Source organism: Microplitis demolitor, chromosome 9 (assembly GCF_026212275.2).
Source record: "Microplitis demolitor isolate Queensland-Clemson2020A chromosome 9, iyMicDemo2.1a, whole genome shotgun sequence".
NCBI classification, from domain to species: domain Eukaryota; kingdom Metazoa; phylum Arthropoda; class Insecta; order Hymenoptera; family Braconidae; genus Microplitis; species Microplitis demolitor.
Window position 1 is genome coordinate 5,152,965 of NC_068553.1, and position 22,857 is coordinate 5,175,821.

The 22,857-nt window shown below is 30.1% G+C and overlaps 2 protein-coding genes and 1 long non-coding RNA gene across 3 annotated transcripts; 1 reads left to right on the plus strand and 2 right to left on the minus strand.

The window, feature by feature from the left end:
- Window positions 1–4,030: 4,030 nt before the first annotated feature.
- Window positions 4,031–5,947, minus strand: LOC128668515 (uncharacterized). The gene is made up of 4 exons (XM_053741662.1): window positions 5,904–5,947; window positions 4,895–4,991; window positions 4,667–4,817; window positions 4,031–4,109 (listed from the first exon to the last, which is right to left on the minus strand). The coding sequence occupies exons 1-4, from the start codon at window positions 5,945–5,947 to the stop codon at window positions 4,057–4,059; spliced, it is 345 nt and encodes a 114-aa protein (XP_053597637.1). The 3' UTR covers window positions 4,031–4,056.
- Window positions 5,948–10,816: 4,869 nt separating this feature from the next.
- LOC103578317 (uncharacterized) lies at window positions 10,817–20,778 on the plus strand (the record flags this gene model as incomplete). The annotated part of the gene is made up of 5 exons (XM_053741663.1): window positions 10,817–10,841; window positions 10,945–11,185; window positions 11,263–11,500; window positions 13,440–13,820; window positions 20,767–20,778. Coding segments are annotated over exons 1-5 (897 nt in total), but the record flags the coding sequence as incomplete, so codon positions are not given.
- Window positions 15,657–16,452, minus strand: LOC103578316 (uncharacterized). Its single transcript, XR_549451.1, has 3 exons — window positions 16,369–16,452; window positions 16,191–16,295; window positions 15,657–15,955 (listed from the first exon to the last, which is right to left on the minus strand). It is a non-coding gene; the product is annotated as an uncharacterized LOC103578316 (long non-coding RNA).
- Window positions 20,779–22,857: the final 2,079 nt, after the last annotated feature.

Sequence of the window (22,857 nt, forward strand, 5' to 3'; positions counted from 1 at the left end):
GTGGGACGTTTTGTTGTGTTATTAATTTTATTTCCAGTTGTTCAACTAACGGAGAGCCATAACGGCTATTGAGCGCCAACCACACTCCGCCGTGGTACGCGTAAAATAGAAGAGAACGTTATAACTTTAAGTAAACAATTCTCGTAAATTAAACCACTGGTGAATCTTACGCAGTATTCACACCAATAATATTATCTAAACAAAATAATAATTATACCAGCAATTATCAGAATCAGTAATAATTATGAGATAATTTTTAGAAGCTCTTGTATCACTCACACGTGATAATAAAAACCATAATAATAACGCAGGAAAATAATAAGTATAGCAGTAATAATTTACATTAATAATAAATGATAATGAAAAATAACCAAACATTTATCACAATCAATATTTGGTACTGATAAAATAATACTGAATATTTTTACTGATTGTATTAGTATTTACCGGGCACAATAGTCACGCATTCCATCATATGCTTATGACAAATTATTAATAGTCAGAATTCACTATCTCTCTTACTCTTATGCTATAGACAAATAATCATCAACTCGGGAACCAAATTACACGCCAATGTATTAGCTAAGAAAGTACTTACAGTTTACGTATTATTCAACTCCCTTGGTTGCACGCTAATACGGTAAATGTATTTTCCTTTATGCGGTTTACCAAAATACTCAAATAATGCCAATGGGTTTATATTATCTACTCAAAATACTAAATGGCGACAAAATTATAATTATTTTAATGTAACAGAGCACACACGCTACTTTAACAGAGACTTTCCTACGTCTGACCATGGCAGCACTTGAATCTCATGCCGACACCTAGGCTGACGCCATTTTGTCGTATATCTCATTTTGACCAATGGAGATATACAACTGTCGCATGTTATTTCTTTACAGTACCACCAACGTACTACATAACTTTGGTCGTGTAATCCAGAGACACGGTAGTGTCTCGCGCCAAGTACACGGTCAAACACATGTATATGTGTGAGTGTGTAGCGCGAGCCTACCTGTCTCTTTTCTTGAGTCGGAGTGGTGTTTTATGGTTATGAGTTACATTTTTTTTTATTAAAACTAAAACACGGCTCATTTCTGGTTTTTCTGAAATATTTGTGTCTCACTCAAAGTTTACCAACTGAATTTTATCACATTTTATTATTATTTATCTTTTAAAATATAAAAAACGTTAGCATATACTATAGTACCTTAAAAATTGAGATTTCAGAAATTTTTTCCATCTATAATATATGCTTATTTATTACCGTCTTAGAATAAATAGTTTTAAGAAGGAGCATGATTAACTCAACTATGGAGACTATATAGTCTCCATAGACTCAACATTAAAGTTTTTAAAATCTGTCTTGATTTTTCAACACTAGAGAGCGCTTTCATTGCCCTCGTATGCACAAACAAAGAGGCCTAATGCGTAATATTATTTTACCCATGACGAATGAATAAGCAAGTTTGGGTCAACTATTAACTACCCTAATGGCTACTTTAGCTTGAAATTGACAATAATTTGACAATGAAATTACCTGCAATTCGCTGCCTGATTTTGCTGTCAGTTTAACAGCGAAAGTTGAATAGTAAAATTTGCGGTTAATTTTTCCCCAATGTAGAGGTAACTTTCTTTTATTAGAAACAAAACCCAATTAGCACGGTTTGCTTAGCAAAAGTTCAACTTTACGAAAAAATCCTTTAATTTTTCGTCAAATGTCGGTCAACTTCAGGCATTTTTGTTTTTGAAGACAATTTGTATAAAACTTTTGTAGTGAATTTGCATTCTAATTCGGGTGGTAATTTAACGTCGAATTGTATGGCAAGTTGTATACCAATTGTCATCAAAAACGAAAAAGTTTGAAACTGACGGTCATTTAACAAAAAATTCAAGGAAACTTTTGTAAGTAAACTTTTGCTAAAGCAAATCGTGCTATTAGGGGGTATGCTCGGCAAATCTGATAATATGGTAAGTTTACCAGGAAATCAGTTTGGCCAACAGAAACAAACTAAAATATTTTTATATTTTTAATGTTGTTAGTCACACGCAAGTGACATTATCCACTACAAAGTGGTAATTTTAAACTATCCTTATTTACCCGCTCAACTGAACTTGGATTTCAATCCTATTGTATGACTAAATGATGAGTTATAATCACGAAAGTATTTTCAATATTAAAAAATTAATTATAACTGTTTCCATCAACTGAAAATACTAATAAATTATTTACATCACAATTTTTATAACAAACTCGATCTAAATAATTTCGTGTATCTCAACAGTTTTGTTAAACTCGATAATGGTATAATAACTAAAAATTACCATAGAAGTCAAGAATTCGATTGATTAGTTTATTGATGTTTATTTAAGTTGACATGTGTTATATCTTAAAAAAAGTGGCGCTTAAAAGTAAAACAATAGTGGGGGTCATTGTTCTTAAAAAGAATTTTTCCTAAAAATATTCTCTATTTTCTCACAAGAAAAAAAAATCATTACAATAATACTTTTTTAAAAGTTAATTTCAATTTATGCGGTAAATTATATTGTACTATTATTGTCTAATAATGATTAAACTGTGAGCCAATAGAATGATTTTAAACTTAAAAATGATTTGACGTCTTGACAAAATATTACACTACGTTTGATCGTAGATGGGGCGACGCAGACAAAAATTTTCTGACAACTCTGAATTAAATTTTCCCTCAATCTGCGGTGGATATAGGACGGCAAAATGAAAAAAAAAAAACTCATATTCCTTAGTTGCTAAGATTATTTCATGTAAATGTTTCGTAATATTAAAAAATTTATAATTATTGTATCAAAGGATTTTATTCAGAAATATAAAAAAGAATGTAACTTTCAGATAATATTTGAAGTTGCTTTGCTTTACAAAAAAAAGAGGAATCCCACCAAAAACAGATTCTCTGTAAAAAATCGCGCCAAGTTCACGTTCAACACTATCTATGAATGGAAAAAATGTACTTTACAAAAAGCTATAAAATCTTGAAAACACCAAGTAACTGGTAGCATTGGAAATCATGAGAAAAATCTGAATCAAAATATATAATAAAAAAAAATGATCCGAATGTACTTGGTGTGCGTTTAAACAATAAATTTTCTTGTTATCGTCATTTGTTTGCAGTTTACTAAAATTCAGAATCGATCATAGAAATTGACTGTAAAATCAAAAGCGTGTAGTCAAAATTTACACACTTGCCGAAAAACATTGAAATGCGGCAAGCAAGCTATAGAAATTTAACACACCGTTAAACGTGTATCAACCCTGCTTAAAAATCCGATAGATTCTTATAGCTGTATGTATAAGGCCCTATACTTAATTATAGCGCTTCTCATAGAACTCATTCATTCTTATAAAATCCCTATAGGAATGCATGATAATCTATTGGATTCTATGAGATTTTCTAAACAGGGAAATGACTACAAAAAAACTATAGTTTGCGTATGACAAACATGGGATACACTCCATGTGTGTTAAAATAATACACTTATAGAGTGGATTTGCAGTGAATTACTTGACTCAATGAAATCGTGACGCATACCAAGTACATTCGGATCATTTTTTTTTATTATATATTTTGATTCAGATTTTTCTCATGATTTCCAATGCTACCAGTTACTTGGTGTTTTCAAGATTTTATAGCTTTTTGTAAAGTACATTTTTTCCATTCATAGATAGTGTTGAACGTGTACTTGGCGCGATTTTTTACAGAGAATCTGTTTTTGGTGGGATACATTATATTTGAAGGGTTATAAGGAGACTTATAGGAAACGCACAGTAAAATTTTAATAAATTACGTTTTATTAAAGAGTAAATAAAAAATATCAACATTTTTTACGTTCTTTATGCGGCTGGGCCCGACTTCGCGAATCGTACTGCATCTGCCTGCATTTCCTATATTAATGCAGCGGCCAAGGGAAATCCCAGTAAAACCTGGCCGAGTACTCGCGCATTCAATCTTAAAAATTTACATTTACTCACACGTAAAACTCAAATACAATAATATTACTATTTTTTTTAATTTTTCTTTATTAATCTTGTTTAATGTCTTCGTGATTGTTTTTTTCTTCATTCTGTTTCATTTCTGAAAAACAAATTTAAACATTGGAATTTTAATAAAAGTCATTAGGCATGCCAAATAAAAAATTATTAAAATTCAAATTGTACGAAACTATTTCAGGGTGGCTACAAATAAATAATTTCTAAATTCCCTGATATTTTTCGGTTTTCTAGTTAAATTTTTTACATTTTTCTCCAATTCAAAATTGTCTTTCGTATTATTTAGATATTTTAAGTTTGAAAATGAAAAAATTTCAAGTCTACATCAGAAAACTAGACCCTCAGAGCCACAATTTGCCGTTTATTTTTGTATTGTACGATCGATTTTCTTCGAGTTATAATCTGTTGAAAATTACTTTAAAGTTTTGGATTTGATGAAAATTTTTTAATTGTCATGATTACTGTATTACTGAAAAATGTTTAATTTTGTGACTGTCACGATTAAATTCCCGGTTGCTTTTTAAAATTGCCTAATGACATTCTCCGGTTGCATTAAATTCCCTGATAATTCCCGCAGTTTTCCCCGATTGTGGCCATCCTGTATTCGAATGCAATTAAACGATTAAAAAAAAAAATTTTTACCTATTGAATGTGTGTAGTCGGCCACCTTTATGTCCTTCCATCGAATGAAAATTGTGTTTCCATGGTTCCTATCGTCCTGAACATCCTCACGCTTCCTTTTTAGATTTGACACTTCATCATGATTGGATTCTAGGATATTATTGACCTGTAACTGATTTCGAATAAAATTAAATATTTGTATCACATCTTATTAGATAATCTACCAAATATAAATTAAAGCACCCTTACTTTAATTGATGTTCTTTCAACAAACACCTTGAAGATCTTTTTCCCTGTAGGGTATTCATCATTTTCCTGTAGGTTTCTATAAAACTCGACAATTTGGCTAAAAGTATAAAATATCCCACCAAAAACAGATTCTCTGTAAAAAATCGCGCCAAGTACACGTTCAACACTATCTATGAATGGAAAAAATGTACTTTACAAAAAGCTATAGAATCTTGAAAACACCAAGTAACTGGTAGCATTGGAAATTATGAGAAAAATCTGAATCAAAATATATAATAAAAAAAAATGATCCAAATGTACTTGGTGTGCGTCACGATTTCATTGAGTCAAGTAATTCACTGCAAATCCACTCTATAAGTGTATTATTTTAACACACATGGAGTGTATCCCATGTTTGTCATAAGCAAACTATAGTTTTTTCGTAGTCATTTCCCTGTTTAGAAAATCTCATAGAATCCAATAGATTCTCATGCATTCCTATAGGGATTTTATAAGAATGAATGAGTTCTATGAGAAGTGCTATAGTTATGTATAGGGCCTTATACATACAGCTATAAGAATCTATCGGATTTTTTAAGCAGGGTTGATACACGTTTAACGGTGTGTTAAATTTCTATAGCTTGCTTGCCGCATTTCAATGTTTTTCGGCAAGTGTGTAAATTTTGACTACACGCTTTTGATTTTACAGTCAATTTCTATGATCGATTCTGAATTTTAGTAAACTGCAAACAAATGACGATAACAAGAAAATTTATTGTTTAAACGCACACCAAGTACATTCGGATCATTTTTTTTTATTATATATTTTGATTCAGATTTTTCTCATGATTTCCAATGCTACCAGTTACTTGGTGTTTTCAAGATTCTATAGCTTTTTGTAAAGTACATTTTTTCCATTCATAGATAGTGTTGAACGTGTACTTGGCGCGATTTTTTACAGAGAATCTGTTTTTGGTGGGATTTATCAAGTTCCCGACGCTGAACGACCAGTTACCTCGTTCATAATTACCTATTAATTTGATTTTCCGATAAATCAACCAATGATTCATTCATAAACTAGTAAATTTATTTATAATAAATAAATTTACGGATGCCAACTGTTGCGTTGACGCGCATGCGCCAATCAATCAAAATAATCATAAGCACATAAATGAAATGCGCAACTATTTTTCCCAGCGCTATAAAAATCCAAATATATGCTCACATTAATCAGTGAAATTTCCTGATTCAAATAAAATCTATGCCTAACAAATCAAAAAAGTAGTATTAACGCCATAATTAAAACAAAATCTTATAAATAAACAAAATAATCATAATAATAATGTATGAAGAGACGTGTGAGCAGCATGTGCTGCCATCTGTTGCTCACTGACTTGCTGCGAGACTGCCGCGATATTTAAATATCGTGACAACTTCAACATAATAACACATTTCCACGGAACTTTTTTTGTTTTTTTTTTTTTCCTTTTTTTTTTCAATTAATCAGTGAATTTACTTATATTACTACACTTACTCTAATATTCACGAAACTTATTTAATTCATAACCGAATTTATTTATTTCACTACGCGAACTTCAACATCATAAAAAATATCCACAGAATTTATGTAATTCATCGTCGAATTTATATATATTGCTACGCGCACTTAATATTCATAAAACTTATTTAATTCATCACAAAATTTGTTTGAATCAATACACGCACTTAAGCACAAATTAATAAAATTTTTTCACTAAACTCGTTTAATTGATCACTGAATTTCTTTTTTAATTTATTATTATTTGCGTCTTTAGTAACATCAAACGAATCACGATCGTTTTTCTTGTTTTAATATTTGCCTTTCCCGTCACGTCACGATATTTTGACAGATATTTTAATTTTAATTTTATATTTATAAATTCATGCGACACACGAAGGTTACGCTGCACTTATCCCACTTCTGACACCAAATTGTAGTATTTCAACCCATAATTAACATTGTTTATGCTCTACAATGATAACACACTTATATTAGAAATAATAACACCACAGTTAACAGCAGTAAAAGAAAACAAAGATATATATTTTATTGATGTACAGATGTTTGCTGTTTAGATGTCAATATAAGACTGACTGACTTAGTCGCGCATCTATAAAAACAAGAGAAGAAGGTATTTGTTTTCTAGCTATTTAAATATTTTAAAACATCAGTTTCACATTCGTTACAATATATGTATATATATATGTATATATATATATATATATATATGTGTATATATATATGTATATATATATGTATATGTATATATATATGTATATATATATATACATATATATATATATATATATATATATTGTAACGAATATAACTGATATTATATATAATTATAACTACCAAGTATCTCGGATACATTTGTCATATTTTTTTTTTCATTATACATGACAGATAATTAAAAAAAAAACACTTTGTTACTTTATAATTAAAATCGTATATACAGATTAAAAAAAAAATTAATATTTTAAACAATTATGAATATGAAATTCTTGTTTTTATGACAAGATATACATTAAAAATACACTATATCCTTTATAACGAGTGCCATATCCTTTTTGATGTTATTTGCAGTATTTTCGAAAACTACTTGACAATTATGGTAGAATACAAAAAAATCATTATGATAGAAATCCACTGGAAAAAAAAAATTATACAGATAATTAGTTACTATTCAATCAAAAATTTCGTTTTCATTTTTTTTAACTTCCCGTTAAGAAACTTAAAAACTTTCAAAAGAAAGGAAAGTTATTGGTTTCTGTCCAATTTTCAAAAACTGAGTTTCCAACTGATCTCGGCGTTTTCAGTTCCAAGGAAGCTATTTAGACTATTATCGAATCATTTGGCCAAGAGAGATCGTTAACGAAAAAATGTCAAAAAACAGTTTTTTCCAAACAAAATCAAAACTGTTCAATACATGATTTCCAAAAATGATTTAGCATTAGAGGCTGAACAGCTGCGTCGAATACTACCTCAAAGATGAAGATTGATCAATTGATTCAAAAGATGTCGATGATGAAATATTTAAAAAATAACGATTGTCCTCATTTTTCATGGATAACTCGACAATAATATAGAATTTATCAAATATTTATAAAATTGGATGAAGTTGACTGTTATATATTTTCTTTCAATCACCACAAATTTTATTGCAATCGTTTCGTTAGTTAAAGCAATATTAACGAGCAAATACAAAAACAATCAATATTTTTTTTCACTATTCATGGACATTTTAGATATTAATGCTCTGATCTAATTTAAAAGTCATTGAACTTTCTATTTAAATCAACTTTATTAATTTTCGACTAAGTTCATTGATTTCACTAAGCGAAACCGTGAACAAAATTTTGAAAACTACTTGTAGAAATCCGAAAAACTCAAAGAAATGAATATATTAGAAGATATTGCCGAGCTAGATATTTTTATGAAAATGTTTTGGAGCACGAGAAGCTTGAAATCAGCGGAAATTTTATAGGCTGCCCGCAGGGTCATCCAGTTGTCAGATTTTTTATTCTTAAGTTGTACATATATATTAGTCGGTATCATCAATTATTGTATCATATGTCTTTTCGATTGGAAATAACATTCTCGTATTTGCAAGTCTGTGGGAGCTCACAAAAGATGAGTAAATATTTCGAAATAGAGATATTCACGGCCGATAATGTCACTGATCCAAAGAATGTGCAATTCAACTGTTATGTGAGTATATGAATAGCCAGTGTACGTTCTTTCACACGAATTACGTGACTATATATATATATGTATATATATATATATATATATATATATATATATATATATATATATATATATATATATATATATATATATATATATAGTCACGGAAATTCACGAGCCTTTATCGACCTGACATTAGAACAATCGTGCTGGATCCGTTATTGAATAGGTCATGATGTATATTTCCCATTATTGTACTTGCATTTTACCTTCACTCTCATCGAACTTAAAACGACAATTTGTCGATAGCTATAATACTTCATCATGAAACATATACATATATATTAGACTGTTTCAAAGAGACTCTTCTCTTTTTTTTTTTTTTTTTTTTTTTTGAAGAACATTGAAAAACCAAAATAGTATCTTAAAATCTAACGTCAGTTAAAATTTGAGCTCTTAATATTAATATTGATACGTGGCTAGTTTATAATTTTCGAATTTCCATTTAGTAGCATGTTAAAAAATTCATAACTTCCGAACAAATCAAGATATGTAAAATCTCCAGAGTAGAATTTTGTAGCAAATTAACTGATCTACAAAAAGTCTCTTATGAATATTGCACAGAATTCAAACATTTACAATATATCTACTATCAAAGTTTGATACAATTCAAAGAACTTGTTATTCTTCGTTCAGAATTTCATAACATATCAACTATTAAGAATTCAAAAATTCTCACTATGGATTTTTGTAGGTAATTTAATACTCTACAAAAAAAGGTTTAACGCAAAATTTTAGCAGATTCAAAAATTTCGAAGATATTTACATCCAAAATTCACACTGTCTGAAAATCATTATATTTCTTAATTTTGAATATCATAAAATTTTTTTGTCGTTTCTAAATTCAAATTATCATTATTTGAATTCCACATTGTTAAACATATAGTAAAAAAATCATTTTTATCAACTTAAAACGAGGAAATATTTTATTTTTCAATCTTAATCTTTATTTAATAATAGCATTACCATCGTTAATCATTATTAATTTAATCGATTTGCTTTTTTTAATGGATAATTAAAAATAAATTTTATGTAACTCATGCCGAAGAATACGTCGTTGAACGATGATTCAGTCAGTCAGTCTTATAAAATTTTAAATTATAATATAAAACTTTGCGATTGGTCAAAAGAGTGGTTAAATATATGTTGAAATACTCATTTTTTATATTAAACGACAGGATTTGAGTAAAATGGGCGGAAAATATCATTACTTAAGGATGTTCGATATCGATTATCTGTCCAGGGGATCTCGTGGATTTTCTATTGTATTTTTGCAAGATTACAACTCCTACACACCAAAATTTCATTAATACAATATTTCATGAATTGACTTACTTTTAGGAATTAATACAATATTTTTTTATTATAATTGCATTGGATCATAAAAAAAATTTTTTCTCAATAAAATAACTTTTTTTTTTCTCAATGAAATAAGTGATTAAACAATAAACGCGGAAGTATGGCAATAGTTAGCTTGTGTTTAGTAATTTTTTTGTGTACTATCGTTGATCACAAGGTTTATTGCTAGCTGGAGCTCAGTTTCACCTCGAGTACTGTGGTAATATGTATTAGTGAGTATATACAGAAAAAATTGTTAGCTGATTTCTGTTTTTACTAATTATAGACAAATGTAATATTAAAAAGAGGAAATATTGAAAAGGTAAATTAGTCTCAGAAGCTGTTTATAAAAAACATTTAAAATAAGCAGAACATAAAAAAAAGTATACACGCTAGACAAATTAGAGGTTAAACACAGTCAAAATGATACTGGTGCAATAAACTAATTAGTTATTCAAATTTCCCGCGGTTGTGTCATTTTATACTGTTAGGGTGCTTTTTCATGCTGACACTTGACGCTAGTTTCTAGCGTAAAATTTGGTCACGTGACGAGAATTTAACACTGCGTCATCTAAAAAAAATTGTAGCGAGAAATTTCAGCGTTTAGCGTCAAATACAAGCGAAAAATAAAACGTTAGTATCGAAAGTCGATTTATCGATAGAACCACTACACTTTATAGGTTAGGTATGTGATTGTGAGTAATAAAAATAAAACATTCCAATACTTAGTTATAAACTTAGTGATCTCGTCACAATCATTAATAAATAAATTATCCTTGTGAATACATTTATCTATAAAATTATGTCTAGTGAATATGACTATCAAATGTGGATTTACAAGTGTCAAAAAATTATTCGACAAGCGCAAATAAACAGGCTTCGACGCAATAGGATTCTACTTACGCTTATTCTAAATGATATCGCTATTCAAAAAAAAAAAAAGAAAATAAATATAAAAAGAAAAGATTTTGGGTACATCCGTTGTATGAATTACGACGAGAAAACGGATTTTTTGAAGCAGAATTCCCAATACTTTCTTCATTCCCTGAAAAATTCGAAAATTACATTCGTATGTCTGCCTCTCAGTTTGAAGAATTGCTGTCCTTAATTGGTCCACATATAACTAAAAAAAACGTTGTTAGAGAACCAATTTCAGCTACCGCTCGACTTGTTATGACTCTGCGGTAAGATCGCGTGAACTTTGTTATTATCATTTAGTATCGTGGAGTAAAGTAATACTAACTATAAAAAATACTTTTAGATACTTGGCGACAGGAGATTGTATGACATCTATATCATATCATTATCTCGTTTGTGTCACATCAACCGCAAATATCATTGCTGAAACTTGTCAAGTTATATGGGATTGTCTTCAGCCGAAGGTGTTACCTTACACTTTAACAACCCGTGACTGGTTAAAAATTGCAGGTGATTTTGATAAAAATTGGCAATTTCCTCATTGCATTGGAGCTATTGATGGGAAACACATACAAATACAGGTGGGTCATTCCACCAAATAAAGTTATTTTTACGGGGTGACCCTCATCGATTTGATTAAAATTTTGTGGAGTCTTTCCATCTATTGAAAAAAAAATTCTCTGAAAATTTGAGCCTTTAATATGCAGCAGTTTCAAAGTTATGATTTTTTGAAATTTTTAAAAATTTTTGTTTTCAACTTTTTCATTACTTTTTTTGAAGGAAACAATTTTTTAAAAAAAATGAGCACATAATAGTTTTTCGTAGGAAAAATTCTCAGCTTTCCAACGAAAATATCCATTTTTTATTTTAAGTTATAGAAGACCCTTTAAAATTCGTTTAAAATAGGTAAAACGATTTTTATGACTGTGTGGCGCTCGATACATCTAATTTGATACTTTTTTCTGAAAGTTGAGACCTTTTCCCATAAAATATGTAATTTTCACGATGTGCATATTTTCTGTTTGAACAAAATTAAATGAAATATAAACTCTCCATGATTAAAAAACTCTGATTGTTAAGTTTTTTGAGGATCTTGATACATTTTTAACACAAATATATCCTAGTCTATCAACAATAGGTGAGTATGTACTGCTTGTGTTTCTTTCACCGTATTTGACTCTAAGTATCGTACGTCTAAAACGTTTATTTTCTATAAAAAGTCATTATTCCTTGATTAAAAGAAACGATTTGTAATGTTAAATGCCCATAAAAAGGGTGATTAAAAAGTATTCAAAGTATTCAAAAGCATTAAAAAGTATTAAAAATTTTTTTTTAAATCGTTTTCAATCGTTTCTTGTAATAAGAGTTGGTTATAAACGTGAAAACAACGCCGGTAAATTTTGAATAGCCTGGATGCATAAATCTTGCGGTGTGAGGATATGTTTTCTGATATGTATCTGCAGTAAAGCTCTGACAACAAAAATTATAAAACTATTTTTCATGATACCAGCATTAAAGCTTCAAGTTTTGGAATTTGTAATTTGAACTTTGATTTTTGCGTTTTATTCAAAAATCATTTCAGGCTATTGATGTTATCTGCCTTAATGACAGTTCTAACTTTCTCATCGTTTTATAAAAATTTGTCTAAGTAATAAATAGTATTTATGGTTTCTGTTTAATTATAAATTGCAAATCAAAAGGTACGCGTACACTTATATATGGTTGATCACACCATTGATCTTTAATCAACTTAATTTTAATTGGCTGCTGCCACTGAAACTAATTTTCAATGCAGGTAATCATGAAAAAAATAGTGTGTAACACGAGATGAAACACGACTTCAGATTGCAGTTATTGTCAGCTATTGCCTACGGCTTGGGCAGTCTACTTCACTCTCGTCTGATATCGTTTTGTTTCATCTCTTGCCACACAATGAACCATTACAGTTTGATAAAACTATAAAATCAACAACTTGTATCTAAATAATTATTGATTTTGTTCAAACAAAAAATATGCACATCGTGAAAATTACATATTTCGTGGGAAAAGGTCTCAGCTTTAAGAAAAAAATATCAAATTAGATGTATCAAGCGCCGCACAGTCATGAAAATCGTTTTACCTATTTTGAACGAATTTTAAAGGGTCTTCTGTAACTTAAAATAAAAAATGGATATTTTCGTTGGAAAGCTGAGAATTTTTCCTACGAAAAACTATTATGTGCTCATTTTTTTTAAAACATTGTTTCCTTCAAAAAAAGTAATGAAAAAGTTGAAAACAAAAATTTTTAAAAATTTCAAAAAATCATAACTTTGAAACTGCTGCATATTAAAGGCTCAAATTTTCAGAGAATTTTTTTTTTCAATAGATGGAAAGACTCCACAAAATTTTAATCGAATCGATGAGGGTCACCCCGTAAAAATAACTTTATTTGGTGGAATGACCCAGGTATATTCAATTATAAACATCGATGTCAATTTTAACTATAAACTATTTTCATAATTATTATCATCATAATTTCAGTGTCCTGACAATGCTGGCTCGCTATATTTTAATTACAAAAAAACACACAGTATTGTACTGCTGGGAATATGCGACGCAAATTATTCATTTTTATTCGTTGATATTGGTGCATATGGCCGACGTAGTGATGGTGGTATTTTTCGTGACTCTCCAATGGGTCAAAAATTTGAAAAACATGAAATGAATGTACCGGACGCAGAGTTGCTTACAATTGATGGTATGCCTTCACCATATGTGCTTGTTGGTGATGAGGCTTTTCAACTAACTGATTATCTACTCCGACCGTACCCTGGTAGAGGTGGTCTTAATAAAGATAAAACAATCTTCAATTATTGTCTTAGTCGTGCTCGACGAACAATTGAAAATTCCTTCGGTTTACTCGTAAGTTTGTGGAGAATCTTGAAGAAGCCCATAGATGCTACAGTGGACAATACAACTCATATAGTGAAAGCAATTATTTGTCTTCACAATTGGCTTTGCAAACGAGATGAAGATAATAATTACATACAAGAAAATATGGTAGATCGCCATGGAGAAAATGGTTTTGTTCCGGGACTCTGGAGAGATGAAGTTGGAAATCATTCAGCACTCCAGGATGGAAGAATTCATAGGAATAATTTTAGTTCTCGAGCCGCAGTAACTATCCGTAATGAATTTTGTGACTATTTTAATGCAGAGGGAGCTGTTCCTTGGCAGTATGATCGAACATTGAAATAACTTTCCTTAATATCATTTATTCCAAGAAAGGAAAAATAAATAAAATGTAAATAAAAAAAAAACATAGCATAAGCAATTACACTTTTTCCAAATTATTCTGTTAATAATTGATCAATTGTACATTATTTCCAAGTAATTGTAAATATTACAAAAATCTAGCTATGTATTTTTAAACTTGAAATTTTAATTGTAAAAATTATTTTTAAATATAATTTACTTTTTTATTGCAAGACATACATCCGAGTTTTTTATTTAGGTATGTAATTACTACGTAATTTAAATGTGTATGGTTTTATATTCTTGCACTGTGAATTTGAAAAATAATAGCAATAACAATCATACGGCTTAACTGGATCGGAATCGTCACAATTTTTTGTAAAATTAATATTACAGAATAAAAGTTATAATTGGATTAAACTCGTTTTTTTCTTCTTTATTATTTGTCACTTCCGTGTACTCATTCTTTCTTTTTTTACAAAGTATCCAATAAAAAATACTGAACACATATATTGGTGATATGGTTTAATTTAATATTAATAGTAAATGTTACTTGTAGTATTGCGTTTTTTTCCTTAATCTAATTATTTATTTTCATCTCGTAATCTTAAAAGATCTTATTGATTCTGTTTGACAGCTTCATAAACGATGTCTGTCAATTGTTTTAAAAGATCTGTTTGTACTGGTTGTGGTAACTGGCGTATTTGATTGCCTAATCCAATAAGAAATGTGCCAACTGTATCAATTTTTGGCGGTTCCGGTAGCGTTGTAGGCAAATTTTCACAGCACAAAGCATCGGCTATACGACTCAAGGCGCTTGCAGAATCGATCGCATCGTCTTTATTAGATCTTCGACGCTTTCTACTGTTGCTCGCGATTCCTGAAATAGACAACACTTAATTAATTTTTATATCACCAAAACGAACATACTTGTAACAAAAAACGTATCTTCATTATATTGATATTGAATTATTAAATATTGCATTAATCTTGAAGACACAAGCTAAAAGCCTCAAGTCAAAATTTTCGAAATGAATTTCCTCAACACATTCATGTGTCATATATACATACCGTTAGCTTGACTCCCTCCAGGATCTTCTTCAAATGATTCGCTCAAACTGTCATTGACTGATGAATCCAAGTCAGCATATCCTTCAACAACACTTTCCCTCGTTACATTACTGATTGTGCTGCAAGATGAAAAAAGAAATCATTGACCATCACACCCCTCAATGAATATAAATTAATGTACAGAGTTGAGATGTTCAAGTCTTTTTCAAATTTAATATCAAACAACTTATTCTTTTGATAAACAATAATCACGGAGAAACTCGCAGCAATGGTAAAATTTCCAGGGGTCTCCAGGTGGTACTGCGGCTGAACTACTTGCGCGATGTTCTGCATGAATAAGCTTACGGTAGGTGTCACGTAAACTTTAAAAATTTTTTTTAAGCTTTAGTAGCACTTAATTTTTCTGGTGAAACAAATTGTTATTAACAAAATTTTCATTTTATACTTCATTTTAATCAATATTAGTATTTCATTTTGATAGAGTACACGCTATAAAAGATACAATCATTCATTTTTACCATTCAATGTTGCAGAAACTTCTTCCCAAAGCGTAGCTGTTATTTCTCGTGTTCTTTCCGCTAGTGGAATATTAAAATTCCACAGAGGAATTCTATTTTGTACCTCAATAATTAAAAGTTCGATCTCCTCGTCACTTAATTTTTTTTGACTTGTTTTCGATGGTGCCGTATTACTTCGCTTTGTTGATTTTTGAGTTGCTGGTTTTGATTTAACTGGAATAAATTACAGAACATATTTACTCATACATATATAAAAAGATTAGACACTAATTTTAATTCGAGTACTTAGTTTGTGAAAAATAATTTTGATGGGTTTAGTTTGTTCTACACTATTTTAAAAATATCAAAATTGATTTGGAAAGTTCTACGAAATATTTAACTCAGGCAACGCTGGGTTCCGAAGCTAGTTTCATTTAAATTAAAAATGAAAATGAATATTTTTACTAACATGAATTTTGACAACAATTCTCTTTGTTCCCATAAATGGAATCTTCAATCAGTCCTTCCCTACCGTCTCGAAGAATCGCTCGTCAAATAATAGTTTCTTTATCACCTAAAAAGAAGATATGTGTAATTTTTAATAATTATTTTACTTTTTTGTTACACTATTATTTGCAGCAACAAACCTAAGGGAGGATAAAAATAATAATTTTCGTCTAAGTGGACATCGTCGTAATCATTTAGGCATGAATGGTGTTGGTAATCATCACATATCATTTCACATATGCCACATGTACAAACAACACGTACTTCCTATATCACAATAAAAACCGTTTAGATTCTTTTACTACGTTTGTATATCATATTTGTTAATAATAATTGATATTTACCTCAAAACTCATTGTGAATACTTTTAATATTCACACCGCACTTAATATAATAACTGGCAACTTTGAATAAAATTGTATGTGCTTATAACGGTGACCTTGGCTACTTCGTGTCCAGTAGCCACGAACCACAGTTACAAAATTTCCCGATTCAATAATTAATTATTAGTTATAAATATAAATTATAATTATTATATCGCTGGTTCTAAAATGCGGGAAATAGATCTCAGAGAGTAGGTCGACTCGTTTTGACCGGACACGCGGCTGAAATTAAACTTATTCTCTAAGACACTGGTGATGAAAAGTAATTTCTTTGAGACTTAATTTAATTATTATATATAATTAATTTTATTTAACCAAATCCTCAAATATTTACAAATTTCCCCTTTATATAAATTAAATTTCTTCTATGAATAAATAAGTGTCTAGTGACAACAAAATAAATTCATTTACATGTAACGATTTAATGGACATGGGAAATAAATAATAATTATTCACACTAGATTGACGTTGAAGAGAGAGATATAAAAATATAATAATTTTATCATAAATCTTATCTGGATTTTATTGTGTTCGACGTACTGATGGTATTGGACGCCGCTGCATGTTGGACCTTCTCTTCCGGATCCTGGCTGTTGATGTTGGACTTGGTACTGGATACTCTCACACAAATCACTTGATAATAAACTTAATCAAATTTGGTTTTGTAAACCAGTTTATAGAGAGCAAAATTTATTTGGAATTTTTTTACAGTTTTTCACAATAGGAAAATCGAGCAACGAGTAAACGAGTCTGTCTGTATCAGCACTTTTACTTCACTGTCGACTCAGTTTTTACTCCCTTAGGTCCCAACCTCTGATGACCCCTACCTAATTATGCGCAAAGGACCAATTCACGGTCACCTGCTGCGCGAGATCAATCCCTGTGGTCTAGCACCTAACTCAGCCGAACTCAGCAATCGGGTTGTAACGAGAGAGAGAGAGAGAAAGACCAAACCCAACAAAGACAGCGAGAGAGCCGCACTCTCACGTCGTACCCACGCTGCCCGGTTATATGCTATTTTTAAGTATTTGTTTTTATTTATTTCTACACTCGCTATTTTTTTTTATATCATCACAAAGTAACAGCTGATTGTTGTTGTTTTATAAAGATCGATTACTATTGATTATCGATATCACTGTTTGAGTTACGCTGACGCTTATATCACCCGTTAAAAAAGCTAAACTATATTTAGCTATTTCGCTACAATTTTTTTTAGATGGCGCAGTGTTAAATTCTCATCACGTGACCAAATTTTACGCTAGAAACTAGCGTCAAGCGTCAGAATGAAAAAGCACCTTTAGCTTCACGGCAAATGTGACGTCATTAACTATAATTCGCCTTTTATTTCATTAATGTATAACGTTCTCCTCTATTTCACGCGTCCCACAGCGGAGTGTGGTTGGCGCTCAATAGCCGTTATGGCTCTCCGTTGGTCGAAAACTGAAAAATAAAATAAACCCAGAACCAAATGTCCCACCTGGAGATATCCTGAATCTCCCTGGACTGGCTGCTCTGCTCAGGCTGGGTTAGAAAACCTAGTTGGGCGCCAGTTCGTGTGCCCCACGAACTTAATTAACTCAAAAACAACACAACGAAGAAAAATGAAAATGAAAATAAAATAAATAACAGGATAGCGATTTCAGATTTTAGGAATTAGGATAGCAAGAAAGATAGCAGTAATTAAAATAATAAGATTAAATCAATACCGGGTTGATGACCATTTGCTTTAATTATCCATTAATTAATTAAATAAGCAGTTCAATATATAACGCATACTCACATAAATAATGTTCAAAAATATTAGTAACTCACTTACAAAAGAAAATAATAGTAATAGTATGCGCATATAAACTTAGTTCAAAGAATAATACTATTGCATAAACAATAAATGTATTGTAAACATATAGCTATTAATAATTAATAGTCTCACTCCCACGTGAACATAAACAAATGTAAATTAGGAAAACAATAGATAATAATCTTAGATAAGAATTTGAAGTATTTTCCAATACAACTTACCAGTAAATTCCAATGGTGAATTTACGGTATTTCAAAATAATTTTGTTTTGAACGCAAAGAATAAAATAATTATTCGATGAATCAACTCAAAAATAAATATAATGATGATTCAAATTAACAATAATTAATAACTCAAATTAATAATAATCAATACGCAAGTTAATAATAATTCACACTCAATATCCAGTTAACACTAAGTAATAACTCAAATTATTAATATTAATACGCAAATTAATAATAATCCATTATCAATATTCAAATAAATGATAATTAATAATTCAAATCAATAATAATTCATAAATAATACTCAATTATTGAATAATTTCACTGACTGTACTCGTATTTGCTGAGTATAACATTTACGCATTCCTCATGTGCTTATGACCAGTTACTAATACTCAGAATTTACTATCTCTTTCTCACGCTTAGGCTATATACAAATGATCACCGACTCGGGAACCAAAATTACACGCCAATGTATTAGCCAAAAAGTACTTACAGTTTACGTATTATTCAACTCCCTCGGTTGCACGCTAATACGGTAAATGTATTTTCCCTTTATGCGATTTATCAAATGCTCAACTAATGCCAATGAGTGTATATTCTCTACACGAAATACCAAATGGCGACAACTTTATAATTAATTTAATGTAACAGAGCACACACGCTACTCTTACAGAGACTATCCCACGTCTGACCATGGCAGCACGTGAATCTCACGCCGGCACCTAGGCCGACGCCATTTTGTCGTATATCTCACTTCACCCAATAGAGATATACAACTGTCGCATGTTATTGCTTTACAGTACCACAAACGTACTACATAACTGTGACCGTGTAATGTATCAAGTTCCCGACGCTAAATGACCAATTGTATTTTCCATAATTAATTCTTAATATTATTTACCGATAAATCAACCAATGATTTATTCATAAAACTAGTAGATTTATTTATAATAAATAAATCTACGGATGCCAACTGTTGCGTTGACGCGCATGCGCCAACCAATTCAAAATAATCATAAGCACGTAAATGAAATGCGCAACTATTTTCCCCAGCGCTACAAAATCCAAATATATACTCTAATTAGTCAGTGAAATCTCCTGCTTCCAATACAATTTATACCTAAGAAATCAATAACGTATTATTAACACAATAATTAAATAAAATCTTATAAATGAACAAACAATAATTATAATATAATGTCGGATGAGACGTGTGAGCAGCGTGTGCTGCCCTCTGTTGCTCACCGACTTGATGCGAGACTGCCGTGATATTAAAATATCGTGACAAATAATTTAATAACAAACCCATGATTAAACTTAAAAAAAAATATTAATGTGTTCAGAAATGTTTAATTATTCAATACTGGATAATTTATAGCGATGATATTATTGTAGTAAAAACTATAGCACTTTAAAAAATGACTCTCGTTTACGCCTATGAATAAGAACGAATTTTGAAAATCTATTTCTTGAAATCGGTGTAGTGAATCGATTTGAAATTTTACTAATGATCCCTTTTTCATAACTTTCGATAAAAAAAAATTTCAGAATTTTGGTATTAATTCGAAAATATGCATCGAACCTCTTTAATTATTCAAGCCAATAACTAATTTAGCAGCTTTCTCTCTTATGACGACACTTCGAATTCAGCTACCTTATTAACGAGACGAAAATCTCTAGAATGCACATGCGCATTTAAGTAATCAGTACATGTATAGAATAGCGCAACGTTAACTAAATTTTATGGCCTCTTACTTATCTCTATTAATTGATACAACATAACATTGAAGTTATGAAAAAGTGAATTAGTTGGGAAAAGTGAATTATATAATTATAAATTAAAAAAAAAGGCTCTTGATTTCTGTATTTTGAACTTCCCGATTTGCGAGAACCGAAATTTCATCAGATGTCGACATTTAGAAATCCTAGGAAGCTATTCTGACTATTTTCAGAATAATGTCCGATTATCTGCGCGTGCGCGTGTGTGTGTGTGTGTGTGTGTGTGTGTGTGTGTGTGTGTGTGTGTGTGTGTGTGTGTGTGTGTGTGTGTATGTGGGGTGGATGGGTGGGTGTGTGTTGATGTGAACGATCTATAACTTTTTAACTAATGAACCGATTTCAATGGTTAAGGTGGCAATCGAAAGAGCTTGTTGGTCATCAACTTTCCTAAAAATTTCAGATCATTTGATCAAATAGACTCGAAAATATTTGCAAATTATGAAAAAATAATTATTTTTTTTTTTTTAGTTTTTTTTTAATTTCTTCGAAACGGCTGGAACAATTGCCTTCAAAATCTAATCAGCTCTAGAACATGATAAAACTTGTCAATTGTCGCCATAACCATCTCAATCGCTTGATGCGTTCGAGAGATATCGTTGGAGAAAGAAATGATAAAAAACGGTTTTTTTCAAATATCTTCGACACCGCTGGACTGATCGATTTTAAATTTTATTCAGCTCTAGAATTCTAGAAATTGCGCAGATTGCCACCTCAAACGTCAAAATCGGTTCATTAGTTCAAAACATATCGGCACTGAAAAGTTAAAAAAAATAACAAAATGTTTTTTTCCGGATAAATAAAAATATAATGTACTAAAATGTGTCTGAAATCATACCAACTCGACCTCTTTATAGTATTTTTCAATTATCCTATAATGTCTTTAACTTGTTTTTAAAACGAAGGGATACAAAAGTATTTTTGAGCTCGAAGAGCTTGAAAATGTATTCACAACAATATTTTTGAACTTAAGGAGCTCTAAAATAGTGGAGAGTTTCGGGGCTGGCTGCGGGGTCAACCAATAAACGGATTTTTTTTCTGTTGATTCATTTTAGTGATGCGGGAATTATCAAATTTGAGATAAACTTATGATCTGATAATAAATTTATGGATGTATGGATATTATCACCAGATTATATTGAACTTTTGTTTTGACCCCGACAATTTTTTGCTACAAAGTTTAGTACGAAGGGAAGCAGACTATTTACTTTTGACGGAATAGAACCTTTAATTGAGAGAAAAAACTCTAGATTTAACAACCGACCGCACAAGAATTAGTGAGCCATCAAACTCAAGACTTTACCGACGAAACACCGATGCTTTAACGACTAGGCTACGCTACCGACAGTGATTACTAAATTTCCTTGTGCTATATAAAATTGAAAGAAGATATCACTTTTCAGACAACAAAATGTAATTGAAAATCTATTATTAGTCTAGTCGAGAAGTGTGTTTTCTGCAAAAAATCGTTGATATTCTCTTAAAAATATGATGATTAGTGCATTAGATTAAGAATTTTATTCTGAGAAATGGATATTTTTTTTTATCCACCATTGAAAATTTCATTTGTTATAAAAAAAAACGAAGAGACAAAAAAGGATTCTTCGTTTTTTAGCTATAACTTCAAAAATATTAAAGATATCTGGAATTTAGAAAAAGATCCTAAAAGAGGAGAAAACCCTAGTAAAATAAGTCTCGACTCTCCCAGTTGTAGCTCTATTATTTATAATTTTAATTTAACGTTGAGAGTTGGGCTCCGCGCGGCCGTTTCGGTGCCTGCGCGTCGTTGCCAAGCAAAGTATGCAACACAAAATAATTTTTTTATAACATAATATATTAATTTAAAAATCTGAATAAATTATAGTATCATCTAGACACTTCAAGGAACATAGCCCCGCATGAAAAAAATTTTTAGCTTGATTTTTGTTTAAGTTATTGAATTGTTAATTAACAAATTTTTCTGAGACTTGAGTTTTCATGGAATCTCTTAAAAATGTTTAAAAAATATGTCTATAAATTTTTTTTTTTTTTGGGAGCTCTCGTTATATAAATAATGAACAAGATTCCATTGTAATAGTTTATAAAAGTTTTTTCATTTGTTTATAATGATTTTTCAAAGTTATCAAAAATTAAAATATCCGGCTAATGTTATAAAAAAAATTTCTTTTCCTAAATCTTTAATTTTGATTGTATTTGTATTCATATATTGCGTTTAGTAACTTGGCTAAAAAAAATTTAACATTAATTGTTTACAAATTTTTTATAAACAAATAAATAAATTCAGTATTTTTGAAAAATTTTTTTTTGTCATTCTGTTGCCTTAGTAAAATAATGATTTTAAAAAAAAAATTTTTTCTTAAAAAAATTTTTTAATTGTTTATAATGGTTCTTTTCATTCATCCACCATTTAAATTATTTATTAAGAAATCATTTTTTTTTTTAATC